The sequence below is a fragment of the Gymnodraco acuticeps genome, unplaced genomic scaffold, assembly GCF_902827175.1.
Source record: "Gymnodraco acuticeps unplaced genomic scaffold, fGymAcu1.1, whole genome shotgun sequence".
NCBI lineage: Eukaryota > Metazoa > Chordata > Actinopteri > Perciformes > Bathydraconidae > Gymnodraco > Gymnodraco acuticeps.
Window position 1 is genome coordinate 22,023 of NW_022992307.1, and position 21,253 is coordinate 43,275.

General features: G+C 44.3%; 1 protein-coding gene across 1 annotated transcript; it reads right to left on the reverse strand.

Annotated features, from left to right (window-relative positions):
• Nucleotides 1–16,981: 16,981 nt before the first annotated feature.
• Nucleotides 16,982–20,965, reverse strand: LOC117541044 (tripartite motif-containing protein 35-like). Its single transcript, XM_034208091.1, has 2 exons — nucleotides 20,805–20,965; nucleotides 16,982–18,185 (listed from the first exon to the last, which is right to left on the reverse strand). Exon 2 carries the CDS (start codon nucleotides 18,166–18,168, stop codon nucleotides 17,227–17,229), a length of 942 nt encoding a protein of 313 aa, XP_034063982.1. The 5' UTR covers nucleotides 18,169–18,185; nucleotides 20,805–20,965; the 3' UTR covers nucleotides 16,982–17,226.
• Between the last annotated feature and the right edge of the window lie 288 nt (nucleotides 20,966–21,253).

Genomic DNA, 21,253 nt, shown 5'->3' on the forward strand with positions numbered 1-21,253 from the left:
ATATTGGGCTATATAAATAAACATTGATTGATCGAAATGATACGTTTGTCTCAGGGGACTTCACAGCGTGTACATCATGACACCCCCTGGCCTTTGATCCTTGCAGCGTTCAATGAATTACTGCCAATAAAACCCTAAATGAATGAGGAAAAACGGAAGAAACCTATGGAGACCAGAGGAGGGATCCCTCTCCCTATTTAGAGACAATGGACGTCGACTCTCAGGAGACGTGCGACAGTGGTGCGGTTACCCAAAGTGACAGACCTAATTTTACCCCTATTTAGAGACAATGGACATCCACTCTCGGGAGACGTCCGACAGTGGTGTGGTTACCCAAAGTGACAGACCTAATTTTACCCCTATTTAGAGACAATGGACGTCCACTCTCGGGAGACGTCCGACAGTGGTGCGGTTACCCAAAGTGACAGACCTAATTTTACCTCTATTTAGAGGCAATGGACGTCCACTCTCGGGAGAGAGACCTCCAGCATGTGTCCCTGAAATGGGGACTCTGTTTATTTCACACTTCCAGGAGAGACGACGGGTAAATCCCCTCTCTTTGCCGGCTCACAAAGCCCCGAAGGAAGGACTAGAGACCTCCAGCATGTGTCCCTGAAATGGGGACTCAGGTTATTTCACACATCCAGGACAGAGACAGGGGAAATCACCTCTCTGTGGCACCTCCAAGACCCCCAAAGGACGGACTACAGACCTCCAGCATGTGAATTGTATTTAAATAATTTTCGATTTCTCCGTTTATATGCGTTAGCGTAACCGGTGATTGCAACAATGGGTCTGATGCTTCAATGCATGGTACACGGACCAAGGGAGGACTTGGGTTACCACCGTGTTAAATGGTCCCACCTCCGCACCAACGCGGGGCTGGTGATGGCAACATTGGGTCCGATGCATCAATTCATGGTGACCAGACCATGAGAGGGTTTGGGGTGCCCCAGAACCAGGCAGTACCCCAGCAGGAAACACGTTGTATGGTCAAAGGAGGAAAGAGTGATAGAACCGGGGTAAAGCAAAGAAAGTGTCCGACAATAGTGACTTGTGAGGCGGCCAGAGAGTCTGTCATCTCTCGGTCCTATCCTCCAGGCAATGTGGTACCAGAACTGGGTCAAATTGACCAAAATGTAAAAAAAATAAGTTTCAATTCATCAATGGAAAAGGGCTGAAAATGAAAAAAAGTATCCGAAAATAGTGCATCATGAGCCCGCAAGAGTCCCCTGTTAACTCCCCTTGCATTCCTCCACAGTCAGAACAAGTCTGAGTTCACTTTTTGGAGATCCATAGAAAAGGAGTGAAAGTGAGAAAATGTATCCGAAAATAGTGGCTCATAAGGCGGGTAGAGTCCCCTGACAACTCTCCTTACATTCCTCCAGAGTCAGAAAAAGTCTGAGTTAACTTTTTGGAGAACCATAGAAAAGGGGTGAAAATGGAAAAAAGTACCCGAAAATAGTGTCTCATAAGGCGGGTAGAGTTCCCTGACAACTCTCCTTACATTCCTCCAGAGTCAGAAAAAGTCTGAGTTAACTTTTTGGAGAACCATAGAAAAGGGGTGAAAACGGAAAAAAGTATCCGAAAATAGTGTCTCATAAGGCGGATAGAGTCCCCTGACAACTCTCCTTACATTCCTCCAGACTCAGACAAAGTCTAAGTTCACTTTTTTGAGAACCATACAAAAGGGCTTAAAGTGATCAAATGTATCCGAAAATAGTGTCTCATAAGGCGGATAGAGTCCCCTGACAATTCCCCTTACATTCCTCCAGAGACCAGTTCAAAAACTTAAAGTTTGGTAAGAACCATGCTGGGGGGTCTCCATGCAACAATTGTATCCGAGCCAGAGCACACATGGAGCGGACACATTCTTCCATGAACTGACACAGCCGGTTTTTTTTCTGAGTCCTCTCAAAAACCGGGTTTCCGATTTCGTGCAGACGGTTGCTTGAAAATGATGAATGAATTTTTTTGACGGAGAAGGGGAGGCTTGGATTCCCCTCTCCGTTGTAAGTTGCAACGGGGGGAGTGGAAAAGTGTCCAGGGATTCGGCCCGAAGCGCCGAAGGGTTGAGCTTTTTTGAGCCCCTTTTCCGTTGGCACTCAGTCGTTTTTTCGAGAATTTTTTTTAACTTCATTTTTGATTATTTTAAGATATAATTGACCGGTTTCTTTACTTTTTTCTTCTTTCCACGGGTGGAGGCGCATGGCAGGCCGCCTATGAGCTCCCAAATTTGGCCTGGAACCTCCAGGAATTGTGGGCTAAGCTCCATAAACTGACAAAGTCACCCAGAAATGTCACTTTTATAGCCCAAAAATATATAATACAAATACATTTAAATAGTAAAAGGTACAATTGTGCTCCGAATTACCCGGAATTTGATTTATATAGCCCCATGATAGTGAATACAAATTATTTTCATGGAAAAAAAATGTTTAAAACGCCTGATTAATATGTTCGTAATGCTGGCAGCAGGTTCACTACTGTTAGCAGGGTCTCACACTCACAGGCACCTATGCAGAGATCCAGGGTGATGCACAGGGCTTTTCTACCCAGCAATGAGTCTTTGAAAGCTGGGGGAAAGTGCTGTGAATACAGAGAGAGAGCAGCCAGAGAGAAACGGGGTGTGAGACTCACACAGAGAGCTCCTTGCAGCACATGGCTCTCCCACCCAGACTGCACCCAGAGGACAGGCTGCTTCACAGCACTTTGTAACCCAGGAAAGCAGCTTGAATCGTGGCTACATGAGTGTTAAAAGTGCATTAAACTGTTTTAATTCCAATGCGCATTTGACTGCATAAACAGCTGGTCATATGGACAGGAAGCTGTCCATTTCGTCCACATTTGACTCATGAAATGTACAAGAAGATAAGTACAGCAGAGTCACTGCTGTTAGCAGGGTCTCACACTCACAGGCTTTCTTCTTTCTATATACGCCGGGATCCGGAGTCATAGATGACCCTGTTGCTGCGGTCTTGTGTCCTGGATCGCGAGCCCTGGATCTTGAGTCATGGCTGTGGTCCTGCATCATAAGTCCTGGATGGATATCCTCGTGGATTCATCTTCCTATTATACACACATGTATTTCCAAACATTTGGACTACCTATGTTGCAAATGTATTATCTTTTCAATTTACACACGGCATCTATTGCACGTCTGTCCGTCCTGGGAGAGGGATCCCTCCTCTGTTGTTCTCCCTGAGGTTTCTCCCATGTTTCCCTTTAAACTGTGGGTTTTCTCTGGAAGTTTTTCCTTGTACGATGTGAGGGTCTAAGGACAGAGGGTGTTGTATTGTCATACTGATATTCTGTACAAACTGTGAAGTCCACTGAGACAAATGTAACATTTGTGATATTGGGCTATATAAATAAACATTGATTGATCGAAATGATACGTTTGTCTCAGGGGACTTCACAGCGTGTACATCATGACACCCTCTGGCCTTTGATCCTTGCAGCGTTCAATGAATTACTGCCAATAAAACCCTAAATGAATGAGGAAAAACGGAAGAAACCTATGGAGACCAGAGGAGGGATCCCTCTCCCTATTTAGAGACAATGGACGTCGACTCTCAGGAGACGTGCGACAGTGGTGCGGTTACCCAAAGTGACAGACCTAATTTTACCCCTATTTAGAGACAATGGACATCCACTCTCGGGAGACGTCCGACAGTGGTGTGGTTACCCAAAGTGACAGACCTAATTTTACCCCTATTTAGAGACAATGGACGTCCACTCTCGGGAGACGTCCGACAGTGGTGCGGTTACCCAAAGTGACAGACCTAATTTTACCTCTATTTAGAGGCAATGGACGTCCACTCTCGGGAGAGAGACCTCCAGCATGTGTCCCTGAAATGGGGACTCTGTTTATTTCACACTTCCAGGAGAGACGACGGGTAAATCCCCTCTCTTTGCCGGCTCACAAAGCCCCGAAGGAAGGACTAGAGACCTCCAGCATGTGTCCCTGAAATGGGGACTCAGGTTATTTCACACATCCAGGACAGAGACAGGGGAAATCACCTCTCTGTGGCACCTCCAAGACCCCCAAAGGACGGACTACAGACCTCCATTATGTGAATTGTATTTAAATAATTTTCGATTTCTCCGTTTATATGCGTTAGCGTAACCGGTGATTGCAACAATGGGTCTGATGCTTCAATGCATGGTACACGGACCAAGGGAGGACTTGGGTTACCACCGTGTTAAATGGTCCCACCTCCGCACCAATGCGGGGCTGGTGATGGCAACATTGGGTCCGATGCATCAATTCATGGTGACCAGACCATGAGAGGGTTTGGGGTGCCCCAGAACCAGGCAGTACCCCAGCAGGAAACACGTTGTATGGTCAAAGGAGGAAAGAGTGATAGAACCGGGGTAAAGCAAAGAAAGTGTCCGACAATAGTGACTTGTGAGGTGGCCAGAGAGTCTGTCATCTCTCGGTCCTATCCTCCAGGCAATGTGGTACCAGAACTGGGTCAAATTGACCAAAATGTAAAAAAAATAAGTTTCAATTCATCCATGGAAAAGGGCTGAAAATGAAAAAAAGTATCCGAAAATAGTGCATCATGAGCCCGCAAGAGTCCCCTGTCAACTCCCCTTGCATTCCTCCACAGTCAGAACAAGTCTGAGTTAACTTTTTGGAGAACCATAGAAAAGGGGTGAAAACGGAAAAAAGTATCCGAAAATAGTGTCTCATAAGGCGGATAGAGTCCCCTGACAACTCTCCTTACATTCCTCCAGACTCAGAAAAAGTCTGAGTTAACTTTTTGGAGAACCATAGAAAAGGGGTGAAAACGGAAAAAAGTATCCGAAAATAGTGTCTCATAAGGCGGATAGAGTCCCCTGACAACTCTCCTTACATTCCTCCAGACTCAGACAAAGTCTAAGTTCACTTTTTGGAGAACCATACAAAAGGGCTTAAAGTGATCAAATGTATCCGAAAATAGTGTCTCATAAGGCGGATAGAGTCCCCTGACAATTCCCCTTACATTCCTCCAGAGACCAGTTCAAAAACTTAAAGTTTGGTAAGAACCATGCTGGGGGGTCTCCATGCAACAATTGTATCCGAGCCAGAGCACACATGGAGCGGACACATTCCTCCATGAACTGACACAGCCGGTTTTTTTCTGAGTCCTCTCAAAAACCGGGTTTCCGATTTCGTGCAGACGGTTGCTTGAAAATGATGAATGAATTTTTTTGACGGAGAAGGGGAGGCTTGGATTCCCCTCTCCGTTGTAAGTTGCAACGGGGGAGTGGAAAAGTGTCCAGGGATTCGGCCCGAAGCGCCGAAGGGTTGAGCTTTTTTGAGCCCCTTTTCCGTTGGCACTCAGTCGTGTTTTCGAGAATTTTTTTAAACTTCATTTTTGATTATTTTAAGATATAATTGACCGGTTTCTTTACTTTTTTCTTCTTTCCACGGGTGGGGGCGCATGGCAGGCCGCCTATGAGCTCCCAAATTTGGCCTGGAACCTCCAGGAATTGTGGGCTAAGCTCCATAAACTGACAAAGTCACCCAGAAATGTCACTTTTATAGCCCAAAAATATATAATACAAATACATTTAAATAGTAAAAGGTACAATTGTGCTCCGAATTACCCGGAATTTGATTTATGATAGTGAATAAAAATCATTTTCATGGAAAAAAGTGTTAAAACGCCTGATTAATATGTTCGTAATGCTGGCAGCAGGTTCACTGCTGTTAGCAGGGTCTCACACTCACAGGCACCTATGCAGAGATCCAGGGTGATGCACAAGGGGTTTCTACCCAGCAATGAGTCTTTGAAAGCTGGGGAAAAGTGCTGTGAATACAGAGAGAGAGCAGCCAGAGAGAAGCGGGGTGTGAGACTCACACAGAGAGCTCCTTGCAGCACATGGCTCTCCCACCCAGACTGCACCCAGAGGACAGGCTGCTTCACAGCACTTTGTAACCCAGGAAAGCAGCTTGAATCGTGGCTACATGAGTGTTAAAAGTGCATTAAACTGTTTTAATTCCAATGCGCATTTGACTGCATAAACAGCCGGTCATATGGACAGGAAACTGTCCATTTCGTCCACATTTGACTCATGAAATGTACAAGAAGATAAGTACAGCAGAGTCACTGCTGTTAGCAGGGTCTCACACTCACAGGCACATAGGCAGAGATCCAGGGTGATGCACATGGCTCTTCCACCCAGCAATAAGTCTTTGAAAGCTGGGGAAAAGTGATGTGAATAGAGGGAGAGAGCAGGCAGAGAGAAGCGGGTTGTGAGACTCACAGAGCGCACCCAGAGAGATCCTTGCAGCACATGGCTCTTGCACCCAGACTGCACCCAGAGAACAGGCTGCTTCACAGCACTTTACAAGCCAGGAAAAGTGATTGAATCCTGGGTATACATGTTTTAAATAGTCTGATACCTCCAGGGCGCATCACCGCATTTTACAAGCCAGGGAAGGTGCCTGAATCCTGGGTAAACATTGTTTAATTGTTTAAGTGTTTTTAAATGTGTGGAACAGTGTGTTGTCACTTTCAAAACTCTCCCGTCATTGACCGGAGAAATTGGGTCTATGTTGTATTCAATCTGACCGTTAATATTCCAGTGAGACGAAGTACGTACAATGACCGGAGTGATCCCATGTTAATTTTGTCCCAAAACCGGAGTATTCCCTCACCCAGGACAGATGGACGTGAAATAGGTGTTGCTTGTCACAATCCAGACGTAACCTTTACACAGGTCCTATTAAGCTCTATGGGTTTTCCCTTTCCTGTAGTGTGTTATTTAGGTTTGTATGCATGTAAATGGTCTGCTGGAGTTTTTTTGAGCATTGAAGCATGGAAACATGTCTCATTAGAAGCAACAAATACTCATATGAAGCTGAAACTAAGTAGAATAGGGCCCCTTTAATAGTCTCTGCCTGGTGAGAGACTTCAGTGATGATGCCATGGATGCTGAGTTAGTAACATGCATTTTTGGGAGATGAGTGTATGGAGATGGCGATAGAGAGGACATGAGAGCAGGCAGAGAAAGAGAAGAAAGTTCCTCCAAAGTCAAAGCATACCTAGGGCTGGTTAAAGGTAAGTCTGAGCAAGCCCTAACTATAATCTCTATGGAAAAGGAGAGTCTTAACCCTGCTCTTAAATGTGGAGAGGGTGTCTGCCTCCGGAACCCAAACTGGAAGCTGATCCACAGAAGAGGAGCTTGATGCACATTTCCCCAGTGGGACAGTAGTGTGTTATGAGCTCTTTAAGATGACATGGTGCCTGACCATTGAAGGCTTTGTAGGCTGGGAGGCACATTTATTATATTCTTTGTTTTATAGGGAGTCCCTTCAGAGCAGCTAATACAGGAGTAATGTGCATACTCAAATTCAAATGTTGATTTTGATTTTCTTATAAAATATTTCCAACAATACACAATTTCATGCTGTTTGCAATAACTCTTCCTTTAATATTAAATATGATGTGCATGCCTTTTATCTAATAGTGATTCATTTTTCCTCTATCTTTCCTTTGCTGTAACAATGTAAATGTCCTCTCGGTGGGATGAATAAAGGTATTCTGAATCCGATAAACATAAAATGTAATACATCGAAAACATTTATAAAAACTACAGGGATGTTTTTAGGAAATTAGTAAGCTAGGTTTTCAAATATGTATTTCTCCAGTAGAGACGAAGGACTTTTAGTTTGAGAGCCACCGACACGGAAGTCACACGCTAAGGACAGACTGTTTGTATGAGAAATATCTTTAATCGTTAATCCTTTATTAAACGCTCTTATCAAATTTCCTTGAGAAACTAAACTAACTCATAATGAAGGTTGTAAGAGCCATTTAGGCACATTATTTTATGGTAATGAATTATGGTTTTTTGAGCCAATTGAATATTCTTTAATTTAACTTAAATGAGCTGAATAACTATGAAATATTATTATACTGTTTTTGTAACATGTCATCTTGCTTATGGACAGCTCTAGTTTATGTTTTGTTATTTATAGAAAGCAATCGTAGGGGCGTGCTCAGGTATAAATGACGCTGCCAGCATGACACAGCAGGAAGTCTAGAGAGGAAGTTGAAAAACGTTTTTGACCGCACACATCCGTATGACCGAGGGATCTTGTTTGTTTATTTGTTTAAATACCGTGCAAATGTTGCACGTCGGCAGTGGGCCGCCAGCTGATCCATTGAACCTCTCACTAAAGCACCTGAATGGAACGAGCAAGTATCTGATTTCTTGAATATACGCGAGTCAATACTCTAATTCGCCTCCTACAATAAGTGGCCTTTGAACATACATTTTATTTGGACAATTGGCCACTACAAAGGTGAACGATAAATACTATAACAAACACCTTTTCTTTTATTCCAGATATCTGGGAATCTGTGTGAAAGAAGACTCTATCCAATCTTAGAGGTGAACTCTACACCTTTTTTTATTTTCACACCTCATGAGTCATGTTTGCTGTGTGTGTTCACCGGCAGTGGAAAAACACTAGAGATTACAAAGATATGAGATGATAGTGATAATAAAACAGTTATTGTGCAGCCAGACATGGAGTCATTGCTTTAGTGCAGGGGTGCCCACACTTTTTCAGCTTGGGAGCTACTTTTAAAATGACCAATTAAAAATGATCTACCTACAGGGCCGCCCCTGCCCAATCTGTGGCCCCACGCAAAGTCACGGGGCCCTCTGTGCCACCAGCGTCAACAGGGGGGGCACAATACAATCAGTACATTTTTGGTCATTACATCAATTGTATACCCTTTCTTTAGTATAATTGTATAAATTGGAAGGCTAACTAGGTAATCAGCGCGGAGAACTGCGCACAAGCCGAGCTCATAAGCCGAGGCCCCCTGCGCGAGGCCTCCTGTGCGAGGCCCCCTGCGCGAGGCCTCCTGTGCGAGGCCCCCTGCGCGAGGCCCCCTGCGCGAGGCCCCATGCAGCCTGCATGATCGGCCTGTAGCGAGGGACGGCCCTGATTATGACTAATGGACTTATGTATCCACAGATCTCTTGTGCCAGTGAAGTCAATGGTGCTCACTGTTGTTACTTTGGTGTTTTAGTTACAGGACTGAGGCACAGGAACCTTGGCCTTGTCACTTACAGCGGTTACATAAAGGTTGAGGCCAGGTAGACATGATGTTTGCCTACGCAATCTTAATTTAGCCATTTAGCAAGGTTACAGTGGTAAGGTTATCAGAGAGCAGCTTATCTGTTATGTGCTTATGTTAAGTTTCATTTACATTTGACCAGGTCACAGGTGTCTGAAACACAGTACCAAAAGGACAGTCACTCAATATGTTACCAGTTTTAAACTTTTAGCGACATTTAAAACTCACTTATACATTTGAATACATTTCATTCATTATGTTCCTACACTATTGTGGACAAATGAAAGTCTGTCTATGTCAATCAATTCAATCAAATTGTATTCATATAACCCAACATCACATAAGGCTGGTTTAGGTCCTATCTATCTGAACGCTCTCAGTTTGTACGTGTCAACGATGAATCTTCCACGCAAACCAAAGTTAGCCATGGAGTGCCACAGGGCTCAGTGCTCGGACCTATTTTGTTCACATTATATATGCTTCCGTTAGGCAATATTATAAGGAATCATTCTGTACATTTCCATTGTTATGCAGATGATACTCAACTATATTTATCAAGCCTGATGAAATTAATCATCTAAATAAAATTCAAGACTGCCTCAAGGACTTAAAAACGTGGATGACCTTAAACTTTTTGATGTTAAACACGACCAAAACTGAAGTTATTGTACTTGGCCCGAAGAATCTACGAAACAAATTATCTAAAGATATACTAACTATGGATGGCATTAATTTGGCCTCCAGTGAGACTGTAAGGAATCTTGGTGTTATATTTGATCAGGATTTATCCTATAACGCCCACATAAAATCAATCTCAAGGACTGCCTACTTCCATCTACGTAACATTGCAAAAATCAGGCATATCTTGCCTCAAAACGATGCAGAGAAACTAATCCATGCATTTGTTACTTCAAGGCTGGATTATTGTAACTCTTTATTATCAGGGTGAACCAAGAAGTCAGTCAAGTCGCTTCAGCTGATTCAAAATGCTGCGGCTCGTGTACTAACCAGAGTTAGGAAAAGGGACCACATTACTCCTGTTCTGGCTGCCTTACACTGGCTCCCTATAGAACACAGGATAGAATTGAAAATTCTTCTTCTCGCTTACAAAGCCCTTAATGGGCAGGCGCTATCTTACCTTAAAGAACTCATTATACCCTACTGTCCTACCAGGGCATTGCGTTCCAAGAATGCAGGGTTGTTGGTTGTTCCTAGAGTCTCTAAAAGTACAAGGGAGCCAGAGCCTTTTCTTATCAAGCTCCACTTTTGTGGAATCAGCTTCCAGTTTGTGTTCGGGCGGCAGACACCCTATCCGTTTTTAAGAGTACGCTTAAGACCTTCCTTTTTGATAAAGCTTATAGTTAGGGCTGATTAGATTCAGCCCCTAGTTTTGCTGATATAGGCTTAGTTTGTCGGGGGACATCTTACATCTTCCTTCTCTCTGTCTATACCTGTTTACTCTCATGTTCCGATTAACCCAGCTTCCCCACATTTCTTTCTTTTTGGTGTCTATATACGCCGGGATCCGGAGTCATGGATGATCCTGTTGCTGCGGTCCTGTGTCCTGCATCGCGAGCCCTGGATCTTGAGTCGTGGCTGTGGTCCTGGATCATAAGTCCTGGATGGATATCCTCGTGGATTCATCTTCCTATTATACACACATGCATTTCCAAACATTTGGACTACCTATGTTGCAAATGTATTATCTTTTCAATTTACACACGGCATCTATTGCACGTCTGTCCGTCCTGGGAGAGGGATCCCTCCTCTGTTGCTCTCCCTGAGGTTTCTCCCATGTTCCCTTTAAACTGTGGGTTTTCTCTGGAAGTTTTTCCTTGTACGATGTGAGGGTCTAAGGACAGAGGGTCTAAGGACAGAGGGTGTCGTATTGTCATACTGATATTCTGTACAAACTGTGAAGTCCACTGAGACAAATGTAACATTTGTGATATTGGGCTATATAAATAAACAATGATTGATTGATTGAAATGATACGTTTGTCTCAGGGGACTTTACAGCGTGTACATCATGACACCCTCTGGCCTTTGATCCTTGCAGCGTTCAATGAATTACTGCCAATAAAAACCTAAATAAATGAGGAAAGATTGAAGAAACCTATGGAGACCAGAGGAGGGATCCCTCTCCCTATTTAGAGACAATGGACGTCCACTCTCGGGAGACGTCCGACAGTGGTGCGGTTACCCAAAGTGACAGACCTAATTTTACCTCTATTTAGAGGCAATGGACGTCCACTCTCGGGAGAGAGACCTCCAGCATGTGTCCCTGAAATGGGGACTGAGGTTATCTCACACATCCAGGACAGAGACCGGGGAAATCACCTCTCTGTGGCCCCTCCAAGACCCCCAAAGGACGGACTACAGACCTCCAGCATGTGTCCCTGAAATGGGGACTCTGTTTATTTCACACTTCCAGGAGAGACGACGGGTAAATCCCCTCTCTTTGCCCCTCCAAGATCCCCAAAGTACGGACTAAAGACCTCCAGCATGTGTCCCTGACATGGACACCTCCATAACGTTGCACACCGTGAGTCCCCGGGCCCCCGGACTTAAGCACTCCCCCACGGACTAAACCCAGATGATCACACCCTACAGAACCTCATGCCCCTGGTAACCCTAAAAGGGGGGTGGATTTTGCGGTGCTTTACCGTCCGCCCATCGGCATCCATATTCGGCCTTATTCACGGCACCACCACCCCTTCTGTGGAGGATATTCTCATGCTCCTGGCAACCCTTTAAATAGTCTGATACTACCAGGGCTCATCACTGCACTTTACAAGCCAGAAATAATGTTTAAATGGTCGGGAAAAGTGTTTTTAAATGTCTGGAAGAGAGTTTTAGCCTGTCATTTTGCACGATATCATTTAACATTGAACCTCTCCTGGAAATGCACAGAATATGTGCATTTTCAGGAGAGGGTCAATGTTATATTATGACCAGTCAGCCTGTGGTTATGGCTCCATACTATGTGGCATTAAGATGGATTATGTTCCACAGCCCGTACACACTGTACATGTGCAGTCAATATTAGTCACAGTTTTTTTCCCTGTTGCTGTGTGTCCCGTGTTACCTATACGAGGTATAGTATTCTTGATGGGAAACGATATTGCGGGTGGTAAGGTGATTCCTGCACTGGAAGTAATGGACGGCCCTCAGTCCGCAGGGTCACCTGAGGTAATAAATACTCCCTAGCTGTGCAGTCACATGTGCACAGGGGCGTAAGACTGACTCAGATGTGACATTGTCTGATACTATGTTTGTGCCGATGCTTCCAGATGAAGCTGTGTCTGAGAAAAAGCCAGAAGATGTGGCTTCCCCTTCTCCCGAGGATGTCGCGAGACCAGCGCAACACGCCGGCTCAGACACGCCTCCCGCCAGACCGACTCTCCCGGTAATCCGAGAGTGTCTGCTGGGCTATCAGTTAGTCATCTCCGGTTAGTCTTACGATATCTTGAGATTTGTGTGGGATCTAGCTTTTGGTTAATTGTGATGTGTATTTGCTACGATCCCTTCATGTTATGGACTCGCCTGTACCGGCACCGCCAGCGGCTCACGCAGTGGGCTCTGATCGAGCGGGACTAGCAGGTTAGATACCCGCCATATAAAAGGGCTCAGAGAGTGTGTTGGCCGATGACATGTCCAGGTTGGTTAGTGTTATTCGTGTGGGTGTGTTATTAGATAAAGTGTGTGTAGTTTCACAAAACCTGTGGGTTTGTGTCTTAAGGGGGGGGGAGTGTTACGGCTGTCGCCTCTCCGGTCCTGTTGATCCTGTTTTGCTAGCCTGTCATGTAAATGAGCTGTGTGGTTGCTTCAACGTGAGTGGCTACCTACTCCTGGTTCCGGGCCCGACACGCTCCAATCCCCGTGCCATCCCAGCGCACACCTGCCAGAGATGACGCTACAAAGCCTGGGGACAGCTATCACACATCTTGCTCCTGTGTGGACACATCAAACTTAAGCTAGTAGATTGTATTTGACTCTCCTGGGGCCTATACTATGAAGCTGGTTCAACCTAACTTGGATATGTTTGAGTTAGCCGGTTGGCCTAATCCAAAACATACGCGCTCTCGCTAAACTGTACTACGATGCTGGTTATCAAGTGGATCGCTCAAGCCAGCCGTGTCCTATCTAGTTAGGTGCGCGTTCACATGAAAGGGGTGGTATCTGGAGCATTAGACCAATCACAAACATGGAGAAGCGTACTGACAGCGCAGCGTCATACTTCCTGAATGAAAAGTCAACTATAATATTAGACATATGAAGAAGTTAAACTTTAAACATCCATGACTTAAACACTTGATCCAGGATCAAAGCCTCAGAGCTGCACCTGCAAGGTGAACACAGCTGGGAACAGAACAAGTGTTTGAATGCGTACATTAACAGCTTTATGATATCACTGCCCGTCTAAGTCACCATCTGACTTTCATTACATTTGTCTCAAGTGTTTCCTCAACTTAATGTGTTGCTTAAAATAATGCTTCTGCATCCAGTCTGTGACGCTGTGAGTGTTGCACGGCCAGATACGGCTCAGCTGACTCAGATCAGGAGATATATGATTCATTATGAAGTGATATGCCGCGGACTGTACTTAATGTTACTCTGATCCGGTTACTTATGTTGTGGCAGATATTTCAGTAAGCTTTCTTAACTCTAATGTTATAATAGTCAGATTGCTCTGAAGATGGAGGTGATATTCTATTCATGTTCACGTTCACACAGTCGGTGATTTTTGCCGGCCGTCTTTCCTGCGACGGCAGCTTTTCTGTATTTCCTTTCTCCTGTAATATGACTTGATCGCTTTAAACTCTGCACACTGAGCTCTGATTGGTCAGCAGGCGGTGCTTTCACTGAGTTGTGCTCTTAGCCTGCAACCTAACCTGGTTCCGACCAGGTTAGCCGCTAAGCATAAGTTACCATGGAGATCTAGCCTGCTAAAAAGAGAACCAGCTTCGTAGGACCGGAAAGCCGGAGTTTTCCCTGAATTTAGCCACTAAGAGAACATCCTGCTTCGTAGTATACCCCCCTGAACTGTGTTTAGTGTTGTGTGTTAGGGGTGTTTAGTTATGTGTTGAGAGTAGCGTGTGGTGATATATGTTTAGCGTAGCGTGTTCTGTTATGTGTTTAGAGTAGCGTGTTTTGGTTCCCCTGTTGTTAACTGCGTTTACCTGCAGCCTCCTTCCAATTAGTGTTGACTGGAAGTGATCTCAGGTGTGTCAACTAGGCTCATTTTTAGAGTCCTCTTTCTGTTTCTAGCAGTAGATTTGCGCCCTTTTGGCTTCTTTGTTTGGCTTAGGCTATTTTTGTTTCATCTTGTTGTACACCTTCATTGTTATTTATTAAACCCTATTATAATATTATTCTGGTGTGTGTTGTTTTCCTCTACCCTAGAGGGGGACGTAACAGAGCCATTTCCTTAGATTATATTATTTTATCTTTTTAGAGTACATAGCCTGAGATTCTGTGGTGTATATTATTTATTATTTAACTTGAGTGCGTTACTCCTGCAGTTCGAGATGCTGCAGGCGCCTACTGGTGCGGCTGACTGAAGCAAACAGTTTTTAGAGCTTGCTGGTTGGGAGCGTCACAGCTTGGTTCTTGTGCCTTTAACATTGAAGTATCAGTTTATATGACAAATAGTTTGTTTAAAAAACGTTTATTTATTTTTGCCTTTTTTGGAATAAACTTACTTTTCAATCGCATCTGGACTTTTCTATATATTTTCTCTCAAACTACAAGCGGTCTATTCCTCGGTCAGCCCCACGAGTGAATCACTTACAAAGGACAAAAAACAAATGGATATCGTGGTCACTAAACTAGTAATGGGCCATTGGAATGTGACAACCCCCCCCCCCCCCCCTCCTGTTCTCCAGCAGTGGTCTGAAAGGGTCTCTGGAAATATTAAACATTTAAGGTCCCATGTCATGCTTTTCCGGTTATTACCCGTCCCCTTGTGGTGAAACAAAGTGAAAAACAAACAATGGCATAAAATATTATTAAAATGTCGGGTAATAATAGATTTATTTTATTATTTGCTTCTGTGTACCAGAATGCGTAGTTTATATGTTAGTATTTCTAAAACTCTCCTGGGGGAGAATCCCCCCAGACCCCCTGCTGGGGTTGGGTTTTCAGCATGTGTGCCTTTTTATGTGATACAGTTCAGCTTTGATTCCATCATCTCATTAAACCTTTTTTAAAGCATACTTTTAGTTCTATGAAGTTAGTTTCTGATTGGCTGGGCGAATTGCAAACCACGGCCCGTAAAACTCGGAACAGTTTTGTGAAGCCGCCATTGTATTTGCTGGCATTAGCATTATTAGCAGCCCTGCGCACCGACGGAGAGAGAATAACTTAAAGGTCCCATGTCATGCTCTTCCGGTTATTACCCGTCCCCTTGTGTGTTATGTAGCTTTTTCTGCATGTGAACGGTCTGCAGAGTCACAAACCCTCAAAGTAGCGAGTACAACTCTAACACAGAGAAGACCTGTCTGTGCTGCCCCAGAACGCCTCGTTGGAGATTTCTCATCAGGCTTGTTTGAGACGAGCTGCGGCTCGCCTCGAAAGTAGACGAGAATATCAGACAGCTCGGAGTCGGCGTCGGCTTCTTCTTCTTCTCTCGGTTTTTTGGCTGATTGCAAACAGCTTGAAGGTGCATACTGCCACCTCCGGAGTCGGCTTGACTCGGTTTGCATTTATAAAGAATGCACACATGTGTTTAATTGTTAATGTCAGATATGTACTAAGTAAATACATTTGTTCCTGCTCAAGATTAGATTCAACTTTATTGTTATTGCACATATTACAGGTACTGAGACAACGAAATGCAGTTTAACTTCTAACGGTGCAACAAGCAGTGAAGTGAAAAGTAATGTACACAATCTACAGAATAAAAGATAGAATGAATTGAATGATGAATAAACAGTGAGGGGTATGAACAGTGTGTATGGATATGCTAAGATATATAAAGTATGAAACGGTAAGCAGTGCAAGTATAGTATAAAATATATAGATATTAATTTCATGATGATAAACATCGCTCTCAAGGCTGCGGGCGTCTTTGTCCCGCGAGATTTCAACGTCTCATGTGGGCGAGCCTCCAGAGCAAGTCGGACAAAATGACTAACCATCATGCAACGCACGAGCAAGACGTTGATCGCAATTGCGCAGGTCTGCGTCGGTCTCGCTCGTCTCAAACAAGCCTACTTCCTGGGTATCGCTACGTAGGGATACCCAGTAGCCACGCCCAGAGCTATGGCCGCACCCTCTGCCAGCCTTTCACAAAACAAAGCTTCACAAACCTTTCAGCGATGCATGCCGGATATGCACAGCGTAGGGCACTGAAGAACGATGCTGTTCCTACTTTGTTTGGACCAGCGGGAGATTCAGGTACACAACCTGCAAGTATTCATTGTTGTTTGTGTATTTATGATGTTTAAAACAAACAAGGTATCTACCACGACTGTTTGAATGGGTAAACGTTTTTCGGACTTCTAAATTGGGATCGTGAAGAAATGCTCTCCGCAGACCCGTTCTCACAGCGTTATAAACCTTGTTCTTTCTCAATATCAAGCCACACTTATTGTTTTTACTTCGGCTGTGAGTGTGTGTGTGCTCAGGATGAGTTTCACTTGTTCTCGCTGTATCGCCAAGCCTGTCTGCTCCTGCAGCAGTGTGTGTGTCTGTGTGTGTGCGAGCAGCAACGAGCCTGTCAGCTTCTCGACCAATCAGAGCACACTGGGCTCACAGGGAGGGGGGGCAGGAGCTCCAACAAGCCGTGTAGGACAGAGAGTGAATACACAGACTATACAGAGAGGCTGTGAGAAACCAATGTGAGTTTGGAACATTGAACAATGTAAATCTATTCTAGTAGACCTCAACAATGGAATTATGATCAGTAGAAATGGCCATGACATGGGACCTTTAATGTTTTAAAAACAGTGACAGAGTCCAAAATCAGAGATGGAAGAAGTATTCAGATTATTTACCTAGGTACAAATACGTGTTAGAAATGAATGTCCTGCATTCAAAATTGTCAATTGCCCAAGTGAAAAGTATTATCATCTGAAAGTAAAATGAATCATTACATTAAATGTCATTTGTTAGACGCTTTTATCCAAAGCGACTTACATACATTCAGTACTGTGGACAATCCCCACAGGAGCACTTTGGGGTGAAGTGTCTTGTCTTGAGTCCTGGATGAGAGGAGAGTAGGACACCATGTCCTTCATCTTGCTCCAGATGTTGAAGCTGAGGTTGCCCAGGTGTTTGGCCTGGTCTATCAGAGCTCCTGAGGGCAGCTGTGGAGCCTCCAGCAGGGGGCGCTGCAGCCTCTCCACTGCAGCCTTGCAACTGTGCAGGAAGGAGACGTCTTCAGCTCTCAGCTCCTCCTCTGTGCCTCTGACTGTGTGTGAAAGAGCTGCTATCTCTCTGCTCACAGCCTCCATCTTCTCCTCCATCATCCTCCTCTTCTGCTCCTCTTCCTCCCTCAGTGCAGCCATCCTGGCCTCCTCTTCCTCTTCTAGAAACTGGTGAAGCTTCTGAAACTGCTCCTTAATCTGCTTCTCTGTGTGTTGAGCCTGGACCTTCATGTGTCCTGCTGTTTGATCAAACTTCACTTTAACTTCTTCAAAGAGCTTCAGTTTCTCCTGAAAGGGCTGCAGAGCTTTCTGGAGCTCCTCTCTGAGATCCTGAGCAGCTTCATTGATGGGTCTGAATCTGTGATTGGTGTGTGTTCTTGAATCTCTGCAGACGAGACACACTGGCTGCTGATGGTCCAGACAGAAGAGTCTGAGTTTCTCAGAGTGCAGACTGCAGAGAGCCTCTGGAGGTCTCTGACCTCTCTCCAGTAAGAAGGTCTCACTCAGGTTCTTTAAAGACAGGTTACAGGGAGGATGATCCATCAATGATCTTGCCTTACAGACTGGACACTCCTTTACTTCTTTCCCCGTCCACCAGGTCTGCAGACAGGCTTTACAGAAGCTGTGGCTACAGGACAGAACAACAGGATCTCTAAAGACGTCCTGATAGACCGGACAGCAGAGCTCTTCCTCTAACCTGGAAGCCATGTTGTCTCTGAGTGAAGCTGAAACACAGCAGACAGGAAGTGCAGTCAGTCACGGCTCCTCTCCCCCTCCTCTACTGACTTCACTGAAATTCACTTTGAGCAGTGGCGAGCCGTCAGGGCCCTCTAGGCCCTCTGTGAGGGCCTAAGATATTCTAAGAAATAATATTTGAAAATATTTTAAAAAAAAACATTTCTTTTTAAATATTTTTTTTAATATGTTTTTGTTGTTACAATTTTCATTAGTTTTACCAAAAATAACTTGATTTAATTGTATTTAAAATAATATTTCCAAAGAAATAAATCCTTCGAATCTGCCTGTTCACTTTCTGTTGGAATGTGAAGGGTTAAATGCCGTCTCTGCGAGTTATGTGAAGACGGGAGAGCTTGTTGGTCCCTCTCTACATTCACAGAGGGCCCGCTATAGTAACTCAACGAGAGAGTATTGTCAAATGACAGCACAATTGACCAATCATATCTTCCCTCTAAATGGGCGGGCTTTATTTTCGCGGACTTTATGAAAAGTTCCGCCCGCTGTGAGGTCTATGCAAGTGGTGCAGTGACGCGTCCTAAAACCCGGAAGTAAGCCGCGCTCGGATTCCCTCTCCATAGAATTTTGGAAAATAGCTCGAAATAAGGTCTATGGAAAACGAACCTGTTAGATAAATGCACGTTTTGTTCAGCCGGATAATATCCACATGTCTACCCTACTTTTATTATTTTCGAATCATAAATCTAAACGATAGATATATGATCGATATATTTATAAATAGCATAGGTTCGTTCATGATGGCTCACTTCAGTGATAGTGATGACATCGTTGCGAAATTATTAACCGAGTCATTTTCAAGTTTGAGTTCCAATGATAAACTGGAGTGGCAAAGGATCAGCTGCATGACCCGCCATCAAGTGCTTCATCCAAAAGGACAGGAGGATGGACTTTGTGTTTCAGTGATTTATCATCAAAGGTAGGCCTAAGTCATTTTCAATGCGGGCCGCCATGCCGACTTAATTCATTTGTAATTGTTACTTGGCTGTGGGTGCCCTGTCATGATAGGTGTTTATCAGTGGCGGCTGGTGGGAAATATTTTTGGTGGGGCTTTTGATATAGTGAGTAAAACATTTTTTTTTGGGAGAAATGACCCCTTAAATTAGGACTTCTGGTGATGTAATGGCGCGTTTCCAGTGCAGCGCGGAGCTCGCTTTAATGCTGCGTTCAGACCGGACACGATGCGAATATTCGCTTCGCTCTAAACGCTCCTATCGCATCGCTCTAGTCGCTCGAGTTTCACCGCGGCTGCCAGCTGTGTTTACTCGCATCATTCAAACAAGACGCGCTGGCTCGGGAGATACAACTACAACAAAATGAACATATTTGACCGTGATTTAATTGTAATACACGTTTCTAAATGATGCCGAAGTAACAACATACTGATACCGGTTAGTAAAAACCATGAATTAATGCTTTGACAAGTCTGCAGACAGACGGCAGAGAAACACCCTTTAGAATGCTTGTTTTCTGAATGGAGCTTGGCTAAGCTAACGTTATATATGTTCCGACCGTCCACACTCACAACAACGGCCTATACAGACATAAATAAACCAGCGACTGTATTCTCCATGACACAGACAGTCTGTGGTTTGTACTTGTTTAACTTGTGTCTAGTTTCTGAACAGATTGTATCTGTCCCCGGCTGTTTGAAGAGCAAGCATGGGAAACAAAAGATAGCATTTACCTGTTTGCATCGTTTGCATCTAGCTAGCCTCGTTGATACGTTTTGTCTTTTTCACGAGCTTGCTGTGATATATACAAATCGGGTTGGTCCGGTCCAAGGTCTTTAAGTATCAATTTATCTCCCAAACTTCTCCTTTGGAAAGGATTGGAGAGTAGCTCTTGCACGGAATTGGGGGCGGACCGAGGTCCGGCGACTCCACCTGCACACCATTCTAAATAATGCGTCACCTTGGTCACTCATGAGTCTAAAAAACAACTCACGTCACGTAAGCAACGTGGGCGCCAACGTGAGCGCCCTCGTGACCAAAATATTTGACGGCGCTGATTGGCTGAAATTATGTTTCGGCGGCACAGTTTACTATTGAGACTTTTGCAACGTGCTGGTTGCTGCTGTTTGTCTCGGGGGCTCCGCCCGGTAATGATAAACTAATGCCACGGGCAAGGCCAGGCAGGAAACATGTGACTTATCAGTAACTTTAGACATCGTAACACAATTTTAAACGAGATTTTATTGTAGATTATACATTTTACTGATACCAATTGTATGATATTTACCTTGTTCATTAAAAATAAAAATATAAAATATATATATTTTTTAAATATATATATTTTTAATTTAATATATTTTTTTATATATTTTTTTGAATGTGGGAAGAGGTGGGGCGGCGCCCCTAGCGCCCCTATGGGCCGGCCGCCACTGGTGTTTATATAAATGGTGTTGTTCTGTGTGGTAGAGGGTCGCTGTCATTGATGCGTTTTGCACCTCTGGCCGCTGTTTTGATATTCCGCTGAAGTATACGCTGTGACGTAATAACTCTTCTTTTTTTCGAGGAAAGGGGGGTCAGAGGGCCTAGGTATAAAAGTCACGGCTCGCCACTGACTTTGAGTGATGTTTGGAGACTCACCTTCGGGGGGTGGAGGGTCCGCAGGTTGAAGCAGCAGGGCTATAGTTTCCACTTTTCTCTCCTGCAGCTGAACTCAGAGGAAGTTGTTAGTTTGGTCTGAAGGTGAATCTGATCGTCTGTTTTTCAGTCCGTCTGTGAGGGAGAAGAACAAACTGTTTCCTGGTTAGTCTCAGTGAGTCAGTGAGGGAGGAGCTCTGTCAGTATATGACATCAGTTTAAAAATGTTAACCCATTAATCTCTAAGAATTTATCAACACTGAAAGTCCCACGTTTTTTTTTCAGGTTATTCTTTTTTTTAACATTTGGTTCGTTTAGTACGATATTCAGATGTAAATAACTAAATACATTTTTTGACTTTTTGCCCATCAACAAACTATCCTGGACTTCATCACAATGGCAGATGTCATAAATATGTCATTCATACAACCTGATAAGTCACGTACAGTAAA

Bases quoted from the DNA above. Each gene is read 5' to 3' on its own strand.
- LOC117541044 (XM_034208091.1), bottom strand. From the start codon at position 18,168: ATGGCTTCCAGGTTAGAGGAAGAGCTCTGCTGTCCGGTCTATCAGGAC.